This window comes from Orbicella faveolata, unplaced genomic scaffold, assembly GCF_042242905.1.
Source record: "Orbicella faveolata isolate gen_17 unplaced genomic scaffold, um_ofav_v1 contig_3, whole genome shotgun sequence".
Lineage (NCBI taxonomy): Eukaryota > Metazoa > Cnidaria > Anthozoa > Scleractinia > Merulinidae > Orbicella > Orbicella faveolata.
Window position 1 is genome coordinate 20,323,143 of NW_028301558.1, and position 10,896 is coordinate 20,334,038.

The window sequence follows — 10,896 nt, forward strand, 5'->3', positions numbered from 1 at the left end:
ATGTTACCGCCGAAGAACAGTATTTTATTTTTGTTTTATTTTGATCGTGACGTTTCGTGTCAATGACGTGCATTAGCTTGCAAAGCTTTGTAACCATCCGGACGAACACACATGGGACTGATTTTGTAAAAACTTGGACGTGTCTTTGGTCATTAAAAAGTGTTAAATCAAATTTGTTGTCGTTATGCGGGTTCAGTGGGGACTAAAGAATTAGTGGCAACAGGCACACTGAAGAGTTTATGGAAATCAGCCGTGGAATTGCACTGACCAGAGGATTTAAATATAAGCTGTGCTGATACATGGAAGGAAAATTTTCCAGTGTTAAGAACTATTTACTTCCTGGTTATTTACACATGTTTGCAAGGAGCAGCAGAATAAAAACCTGTTGAACTCAGGAATGTTTAACAGATAACCTCTGTCGAAGAAACAAAAAAAAATTCAAGTTGACGTATTCATACCATTTGCTACATCATCCAGGTACATAGCGGAGTATTACAACACGGACCTTTGAGTCATTTTGATGTAAAATTTCAATACATTTTGGACTGCTAGAATCTGGTCTGCTTAGATCTTTCAGAAAGAAAGATCACACTCATCTTCGGATTTCCAGTGTCACATTTGCTTGGCAAGTGTGGTAATTCTTCGCCTTTTCCACTGGCTCAAGGTTTCCTCTTGAGCTTTCTTGAAGCGAGACAAACGTTTCTTGAAACTCACTGCCGATTTGAACTTAATTTTTTAATTTTTGGGGTATGGTCGGCGACAAAGTAATTGTTTTATTAGCTGGCTGAATTCTAAGAGTTTTAAATGTTTCTTCTCAACTTCTGGGCTGCTACAACAAAAAACGATGATTACGATCGAGAATGATATCGTTGCAAGCGATGTACTGCTTTGGTTACGCGGAAACGTTTACCATACCTTCCGAACGATCGGGAATGGTAGCCATTTGTTTTGCTTTTTCTTCGTAAAGCGCACCAGCGAAGGTGCCGCCATCCGGGCCGGAAGTAAAAATGTAATGCGTAAAGATTTTTAATTTTCTTTTCTTTTGCGTATTAATTTTTTGTCAGCTAATAATAAGAAAATTCGAATTTTTTGGTGCGTCCAGAACTACACGTCAACGTCGTGTTAAGACGAATAGCATCAGGGACGAGAATGAGTCCAGGATAACCTACGTGCGCATGCTCACAGCGAATCAATCAGAGTGTGCGCTAGGACTTTAATTGCTCGTTCAAATGACGAATTCAGCATGTTCAACTACACCACCAAACACAAGGTTGAGAATTATAAAACCATCTTTTGGAAGGAAAAACGATCGAAGTGTGGTTTCGTGACTGATGGAGTTCTTTGTGGTTTAAATTCGCATCTGATTGGTGGCTACACAATAGACATGTCAAGAATCAAATTAAAGTGTTCACGGCTTTTTGACTTTCCAGTAAGGTGGCAGCTTAGGATTGCTGTTTTAGCGGTTAGCTTTCAGCTATGCTCAGTTTTCTAAAGGTTCTGCTTATTATTATTTTTATTATTATTATTATTATTATTTTTATTATTTTTATTTTTATTATTTTTATTATTTTGCTTGTGATAACATGATCACTGGGCGCGCGAGAATTTTATATATTTGGTTTTGCCCCGATTTTTGGTGGAAATAGTGGCATTCTGAGCATGCGCATGCAATTTATCCTGGACTGATTCCTGGACCCTACGTTTTCCCGCCTCGGTTCAACCCCTTTATGGAGCGGGCAAGGGAAAGTTCAGGGATTGGACTAATGTTGACATAATCAAACCAAGTACAAAAGCCTCATAATATAGTTTTCTTGCTGTTCAGTTCTAACAGTCTGAAGTACAGCACTTTTACGCCGCGAGGTTTGGGCAGCCTGTGCAGTGCAAGATGATAAAGAAAACCTTCCTACCCGAGTAATTGCCGAAGCTCAGCTTGTACTTGTCATTCTCACTCATAACACCGAACCTGTTGTACTCGGCATAAGAAGTATTCCCTTCAAAGTCTTCCAAATCCACACGCAGCATGCTGTCATTATCTGAGGTAAGGCGGTGAATTTTGTCCAGTCCGAGTCAAAATTCACCATTCAGGTCACCAAAACCAACTTTGTAGTCGCTCCAATTAAGGAAAAAATCAACCGAGCCGTTCAGCCTCTTCTGAAACACTGTCCACCCTCCACCGGCTGTTGTTTGGTCACAAAACACATCAAAGGCAGACAGATTGTCAGGTTTAATGGTGTACACACCGTCTTTTCTTTCACCAGATTTGTAGATTTCAGCGCAGTCGTTCTTGTAAGCTAAACGGAAAAATAAACAATCTCGTCTAAAACCCATGCTGGAAGTTTAATATTGCGGCCGCAGGTGTAAACAAAATGAATAATTCTTTACTCGTACTCTTAAGGGCTACGATTTATTTCGTTGGTAGGCTGTCTGTATGTTATTTTACATTCGAAAAAGAGGCCGCAGAAAGTCTTTCTGTACTTTTATCACGAATACATATGATAACACTAAGATGAAGACATCATTGATCATCGCAGTTATGCGCACAACTTAACCCTTTAATTACCAAACTTTCGCCAAAAAATATCGTTTTTAACCGTTTAGTCAGGTTTTTTAGCTGCCATGACGCTAAATAAGCCTAAGTTTTGCTAAGAAACCTTTTTTAACTAAAAGGAGAGATTTTTCGAGGATTAGGTACAAAATTGAGCAATATTTCAATTCCAGGCATGCGCATAAGCCAAAATTTGGACATGTAAATTGATGCCGGTTGGTATGACCGTTGAATAATGGTGAGGGTTTTCCCAAAATCAGCAAACCACCCGAACGAGATGGCGCTTACCATTTGCCAATTTTTTTCGGCTGATGAGAGACTGGAAACTGGAGAATTTACCAAATTGCAAGGAAATTTCCGTCGTTCCGTTCCCAACGGAAAAAGAGGACTACCTCTGTAGGTAGTGGACAATTTCCGACAGAAGACCGCGGGTACTTCCATTATGTCAAAGATTCCGGAAATTTCGATCGGAAGTCAAATGGAATGGTCCGTTTCGGTTCCTCCTGACAGGAATATTCGGGATCACCTCTGGAAGTGGTCCACTTATTTCGGTCGGACCGGTCCGACCGAAAGTTGCCGTTCCATTTTTGACAAACCGCTTCATTACCCTACTTCTCTTCACTTATGTAGAGAATTCGGAAAAGGAATTTAAAATGGTAAAAGCCATTCCTCTTTGTTGGCCCGGTTTGATTGAAAAATGTCGTTCCATTTTCCTTGGGTATTCCCACTGGTCTCTGACCGGTCTATCTGGGGTCAGTGGAAGCACCGCGCATGTAATAGATACAATATTAGGGCATTATGCCCGTTTTCTGGATTTTTTGGCGGGAATCTTTCTCGGCTCGGAAAACGAGACTCGTGGCTCTTGGTTCTCGGCTCGTGGCTCCAGGCTCGAGCTCGCAGACTCGCAAAATAGCCTCTCCCCAACTTAAGCAATTGTCAAATAAAAGATCTTTCATATATTCTCTTGCTTTCTTCACCATCTACGGGTAGATTACAAACTCACAGAGTGACCAGCTCCCGGATTGCTAATACCTCAGTTGGTAGAGCACTGCACCGGTGTCTCTGTAGACGCGGGAAGAGGCTAATGGCAAAAGCCAGAAGTGTATCATCATTATAAATTTGGACGCGTCTGTCGCCCGGTTGCTTGACACCTCCTATCCTTCCTCTAATGAGGGTAAAAGCAAAGTGCTTAGCAGCAACAGCATCTACAGAAGGAGGAAACTGATCCGAATGTGAACTCAGAACTGGCAAGCGACATAAATACATTATGAAAAACAGACTCTTACAGGGAAACCCTCGGAAAAGATAAACAAATATTGTCGCCCTGAGAATTGGGAAGGCCTGACAAAAGTATGTGTAAACCAGGCTGTATGGGATAATTTGAGCCCATCTGTAAGTTCACAAGACGTTAAAGTGCAAAAGGTACAAACGTCTTTGTTTAAAGGCAAATGTGCCATGACATGCATGATTAACAAGCTTGTTGAGCAAATAGTACCACTACCTGTGGGAAGTGAGCTGCTTCAAGAGGCTACAGATGTCTTTGCTTTGTTGGCAGTGAGCTTTATCACAGGCGTGGAGAGTTGATAAAGCTTGACTTACATAATGGTTATATGCATTAATGCTCCTCATCCATCCCAATCACAGATTAACTGTTTGGGAATGATTTACCAAAGCAGGTAAAGTACTTGACAGCAGTCAACCATGTTGGGAAAAAGGTCAACACAAGAAGTGAGTTATTTGCCTGACCCCATACTGTATATTTCTAATGACTGTATTGCAGCCAGCGACTGAAAGAAATTTCATCACAGTGAGAGAATGTTACTTCTGGCCCCTTTATTCTTTATAGTATCGCTCACTAGAAAATTGAAATTGCCGTTGAGTTTCCACAGCAACATGCTATTCGAAGGGAAATATGCGATCCCTTCGGGAACAACACAATGCTCAGAGTGAAATTGTAAAATTGATGTATATAAAGGAGTTATTTAAGAAACTACCCACTGTGAAGGGGAATATGTTTCTACTATATTTCTACTATGTTCATCCGCCCTAAGAAAGACGGCACTTATATGCTCATTAAATCGAAAAAACCTTAATGAGCATGGGCAGTACCATCTCAAGATGGATACTCTGCAATCTGCTAACCGGCTCATGAAAAGAAATTGCTACTGGACACTAGTTGGTCTAAGGGTTGCTTATTACTTGTTGCCCATTGATGAGAAATATTAAAAGTTAAGTTCAACAGGGGAGGAAAATTACTTCAGTTGACTTGTTTATCTTATGGACTTTCTCGTGCCCTACGCCTGTTTACGAAAATCTCAAAACCTGTTTATGCCACTCTTAGAGAGAAAAGGCATTTAAATGTGAGGTATATTGAGGACTCGTATCTACAAGGAGGTACGATACATGAATGTCAGTCTAATCTTACTGATACTTGTTGCTTATTTACAAAATTGGGGTGTCCTGTACACTCTGTGAAATTAGTGCTTGGACCAGTAGAGACACTTGTTTTTCTCCGGGATTTTGTTCTGAATTCTCTCAGTATAACTGTGTCTCTCTCCCAAAGCAGTACCTTGGGCTTATTAACAGTGTAACTATATCAATTTAAAAAGAAAATAGCTTTTCAGAATTACAATGGTGGTGAGATAATATTGAGAAAGCTGACTGTCCTCTTTGTACCCCAAATGCAACATAACCCTGTACACGCTTCACACAAGGATTAGGATGCAGTCATGTGCATTGAAAAACAGGAAGCAGAAGGACTGAAACTGAACCAAAGAATAACATTAATTGCCTTGAACTCATGGCTGTAGTTTTTGGTTTGAAAGCTTTCTACAGTAGAATGAAAAGTGCCGATATTTGCATTTATTTGGTCAATACAACCAGTGTTAACTGTCTTAATTCTATGGGAGGTACACATTCTATAGAGTGCAACTCCGCTGCTTAAGATATCTGGCAATTTTGTATTGAGAGAGAGATCTGGATTTTTGCTGCTCTTCTCCCACTGAAGGAAGAATAATACTCAGGCTCACAGAAAGTCTAGAGATTTTACTAATAATAAGGAGTGGAATTGTTAAGGCCAGACATATTTCAACAAGTTACAAAAATCTGGTTGAACCATCATCTCTTGATCTCTTTGTCTCTAGGCCAAATGCACAGTTGTCTTGTTATGCATTCTGGGGACCTGATCCTGGCACAACTTATGTAGATGTTTTTTCGATTACATGGGAAACACAATTTTTTCTATGCTTTTCCCCCATTTAGTTTGATTGCTCATTGCCGGCAAGATAGCGAGGGCGGAAGCAGAGGGCATAATGATTGTTCCCTTCGACCTACCCAGCCATGTACAGCTGGTGCACCTGAGAGTAGATGTGCCAAGGACATTTCCACAGCAACTGATCATGACCATGCTCAAAATGCCAGGGAAAGAAGATGAGTTTCGTCCATTAATAAAGACAATGTTCCTGATGGTTTGCAGATTATCAGGGAATCCCTTGAAGTGCAGGGAATTTTTAAGAGGGCTGAGGACATCATCCTACAATTTTGGAGACATGGAACTCTTAAACAGTACTCATCTTACATTAGGAAGTGGATAAATTTTGTGGTAGCCAGCAAATCGATTTTGTTTCCCCCACTTTATCCCGAGCATTAGATTTTCTAGTTGAGCTGTTTAAAAATGGAATAGGATATAGTGGTATAGACACTGCCAGATCTTATTTGTCGTGCATTATCAATCCCTTGGCTCTCATCCTACAGTTACAAGGTACCTCAGAAGGGTTTTTTGAACGAAAACCCACAACACCATGATACACACTTATACGGGACGTTGGCAAGGTACTTTGCTACCTCGAGACAATATATAACTCAGAGGATTTATCATAAAGGGACCTGATCTTAAAAACTGTAACGGTTCTATCTGCCAAAAGAGGCCAAACTATTCATTATCTTAACCTTGATGATATGATAAGTTCAGAAACTTTGATTATGTTTACCTTGAAGAAACTTCAAACAATCCGAACCAGGAGTTAAGCTAATGCTAATCGAGTTTACTTCATATCCTCCTGATCCTTACATTTTTGTGATCACTACTCTAAGGATGTACTTAGCTTGCACAAGATACAAACATGGTGACAATAAGGCATTGCTCATTGGATCATTAGGCCAGTTTCTGAAGAACAATTGAAGAAAGGGCTATGGTTGTTATGCACAGGTCTGGGATAAATGTTGAACTGTTCCGGCCTCATAATGCTAGTGCTGTAGACACATCCAAAGCAATTACATACAGATTATGTCAACATCTGAGTGGAGTTCAGCCTCCACATTTGTTAAGTTTTACAAATAACCTGTTGATGTTGATGACAATTTTACAGGAAATGTTTGAAATCTGTAGACTAGGGGATTATTGTGTCATAGATACTCTGCAGACCAAGTGTTGTGTTACAGAATATGGATTCTGTGTGGAGTTTGTTACATGTGTGCAGTGTGCTTTAAAGTCTTATGTAAGACCTCAATGCGATGACTGAATAGAATTTGAAAATTAAACGAGACTTACTGTAAGTTGAGGTTTGATTGGAATTCTATCCGTCACCAAGCATTGAGGGATAACATGCCCTCCCTTCTCAAGCCCTCACCCATATTTTTACTGGGAGTTTCTCCACTGCACACATGGTAAGTGCTTTAAAAACTGAGGTCGCGCAGGCGCAATGCTATCTCATGTAATCCCTCAATGCTTGGTGACGGATAGAATTCCAATAGAACTTCAACTTACAGGTAAGTCTCGTTTAATTTTCAACTTTACCTGAACATGAGCGACCATCTCCAGCAAATCCTGCCTTACAAGAACAGTTATGTCCGCCGACAGTGTTGATGCAGTTTGCATTTGCGTCACAGTCATGAATACCGTTGAGACATTCATCAACATCTATATGGCAAACAATTAAAAAAAATTAACTTTTACATTTTGATTTTAAGTAGATCAAAATGCTATGATACTGAAAGCGAAGTGCAGGAGTCTAATTCTATTTCAAACAAATAAGACATCAACAGCATCAAAACCAAAGCTATACTCAAAACAACACGGAAGTGACATGAAAGCTGACTGTCAATAACCTTCTAAGTCCATGTCACAATTAACCAAGACTGCCGTTCCATTCGCATTTGGATCCAGCCAGTACTTGCTGCTAATGGTGTCCTTGCCTTCGCTTGCCTTTATTTCCTGACACGAATGCGCTGGGAGCTCCGGAATGGAACCTAGAGGGGCTTGGATATATATGTATGAAAAAAAAAAAACAAGACCAAGGATCACTGTAGGTGCATGATGATTGGTAATTACTAGAGTGAACACGCTCCTTATCAGCTTGTCTTTTAACTATCTCAGTGTATCAGCTTTCAGATCGTTTCAAAGTTCAGTCACTTTCGACCTCGTCATCGCCTACCCATCCACACCAACCTTGGCTTAGTGTATTGCAATTGCTCTCGCCTCTCTTTCTGCTAGTCAACAAACTGTGTTACCCAAACATTTGAGTCTGTGTTTGATATCATAAGTTATTTAAAACCGTTACCTAGAGAACTTCACGGAATGAAATATGCGTAAATTTTTCAAATGGGGCCAGGTAAAATTTGTCAGGAGTTAAGGGATTCTGGGCCATTCTTTTCAAAGGAAAATACTTTCAAGGTGTTGTTAACGAGCATTAGACCCTCGGGAGGACGGGGAGTTTCAGGTATTATGCAAACGTTTCCGATCCACGGACGGCAACTGGGAGTTCATATTAGTACTTTTAACCCTCACCAGTACGTTTCAAAGCTCTTATTTAAGCATTAAAAACTTGTCGTCTTCAACAAAAGTCGATAAAACGTGCCAAAGAAATTAGCACTCGGATTCAGCTGGTTAATGTCCGCCTCTCAAAAACGTCCGTGCTAAAGCTCTCTTATCTTTCTTCTTTTTACATACCCCTTTCCATCAAGCGTCTTATGTAAGAACGTGCCGGGTCTGAGCGAAAGTTTTCCGGTCTTGCCTCCTTGGTGCGGTTATTCAATTCGCATGATTTTTCCCATTTGACGTAGTTGTAGCTTTGACAGGTGATTTCTTTTTCACAGCTGAAATCACACTCGTGAAACGCTCTTACGAGGAATTTTTTAAAGACGAATCCTTGTAGAGCCATTCCATCTATGCTCCGTTCCACTCTGCATTGCTCACCAGCAGACACGCAGTCCATAAAGAAGCCGGCGAAGAGAAAAATACATAGGTTAACGGTCCAGAGCATTTTCCTGGTCTTTCAATTTGTAACTGTATGGAGATAACTGTATATACACAAATAAAAAGACTAACTTTAGAAACTTGGTCAGGACTGATGCCAATTTTAATGATATGCAATCGCTTTTGTAGCTATTCAGTAATAACAAGCCATCTGTTCCCAGGCTTTTGTCTGCGGTTCCATATCTTTTAAAGACTTAAGTCATTCCCATTCTTTCCACAGACATCTGCTGTTGTTTTTAGCAAATTATTTCTCTTCGAGCGCGCGATCGAGCGCCGAGCCCAAAAGCGATCGCGAAGCGAGTGCAAACAATATATAAAACGTCGGTAGGCTTCTGGAGAAAAAGAGATGCTTTTTTGTCTCCCACCCCTTGTCATCCCCTCATCTTTATCATTTCATTCCAGAGTATACAAATTAAACTCGGCCAGTAAAATTGATTGTTAGAGTTATTTGTTCGCGTTAAGCCTCTGCAAGCTACTTCAACAGCGATAAATTCATCTAAAAGAAGCTAAAAGAGGCCCAAACATTCGGAACCGTCTGATTTCTGCAGACAGCTGTGTTCATTTATTATTCCGCCATGCAATTTTGGCAAAGCATCGTACATTTCCGAGTTTATTAAAATTACTCTCAAAGGAGTCGCAAAACGAAAGTTGGCAGACGTTCTATTCGAACTTGGTTGATGTTTTCCTTGCGATCTTCGACGAACTCAAGACAAAATAAATGGTCTGTGGACAGACTAAGGCTTTCCAGCTGAGTTAAGGAACCTTCAATGGAATCACGTTCTTCGTTTCTTGAAACGGTGTCGTTCTCTGAGAACAATTAGTCACTTTGTGGAAGAATCGAGTCAGTTTTCATCTTAAAATAAAGATCCTTGAAGAATAACGCGCATTCGAGAGGGATTTCCTAATCTGTGGCAGTAAAGTCGTTTTATTTTCTTTAAGCGACTTATTGCTCCCTGTCTAAAATGTATTATGTTCAGTTTCTTTATTGCAAGGTGTACCATTTGAGATTGAGATACCAAGCCCGAGTAAACGCTCTTAGCATCTAGTTTCACGCAATTATGTATTTTTTTTCACCATGAGCGAAAAACAAAAATTGTGGCGCAAATTATCCTGCGAAGGTCTACAGTAACCTCAACTTACCTTTTTAGGAAAATACCTTCCGAGTTTTTTGGCAATAATACGCGATACAGGAGAGAACTAGCCTTTCAGCGAACGCGTCGTGCAATAAAATACGGGTTTATTTCAGGAAAACCTTTGCATTTACATCTCTTTTACCACTGAGCAGCATACAAAACCGTCAAGCTAATAAAATGTAGATTCTTGGATTGGCTACTACGCACAAACCTTCAAACACATGACTGACAATGATCGTTGAACTGAATTACCTGCCTTCGTGTTCGTACGTACGGTCAAACAATCTGCACCATGTCAATCAGCAGATGACGGACTACAAAATGGCGTGAGGCATTTTCGATACTTTTTTTGGTTACTGAGAAATTCTATTGTGAACTAGACGAACAGAGTATTTGCCGATATTCGTCACTTGAGAGAGCCTTAAAGAGGAAGTATTTGAAATATCAAGAAATCCTGCGACACATTTTGGGGTATAGATAATGAAGGAATACTTTGGCCAAGTTTCGTTGAAATCCGTCAAATCTACGCTCCCTGTTACATGTAAGTGTTATTGTCAGCTGAGAAAACTAGGTAGAGCCAAAAGAGTATATAAGCTATTCGAAGAGATTTACAACCATGACATTTACCGAGGCACGCGTTCGTTTAGCTGCAAGATATCACCAAATCATGATTGTAACACATGGTTGACTGAAAGATCCACTAATATCGGTCAGCTGGACTTTAGGATAGAATATTTAAGATGTGACATCTTTATTTTAACGTATATAAACATTTCCAAATTTTCGTAGCAGTGAGATTGAAATAAAACATTTAGAAAAGATTACACACCTTTTAAATTTGGAAGACATGTTTCGGATACTCAGAATCCATCTTCAGTTAAAGGATGTTTACAAGTGAGTGACTTGATATAAAGTAGGTAACAAGAAGGTGTAAACTACAAAATGTAGAATAATAGTTACAAAAC

At 40.0% G+C, this 10,896-nt stretch overlaps 1 protein-coding gene and 1 pseudogene across 1 annotated transcript; one reads left to right on the top strand and one right to left on the bottom strand.

Moving 5' to 3' along the window:
- Positions 1 to 1,570: 1,570 nt before the first annotated feature.
- On the bottom strand, positions 1,571 to 10,061 carry LOC110061540 (uncharacterized). The gene is made up of 5 exons (XM_020768372.2): positions 9,939 to 10,061; positions 8,493 to 8,842; positions 7,652 to 7,801; positions 7,341 to 7,463; positions 1,571 to 2,291 (listed from the first exon to the last, which is right to left on the bottom strand). Exons 2-5 carry the CDS (start codon positions 8,803 to 8,805, stop codon positions 2,068 to 2,070), a joined length of 810 nt encoding a protein of 269 aa, XP_020624031.2. The 5' UTR covers positions 8,806 to 8,842; positions 9,939 to 10,061; the 3' UTR covers positions 1,571 to 2,067.
- On the top strand, positions 2,755 to 4,290 carry LOC149106802 (uncharacterized; annotated as a pseudogene).
- Positions 10,062 to 10,896: the final 835 nt, after the last annotated feature.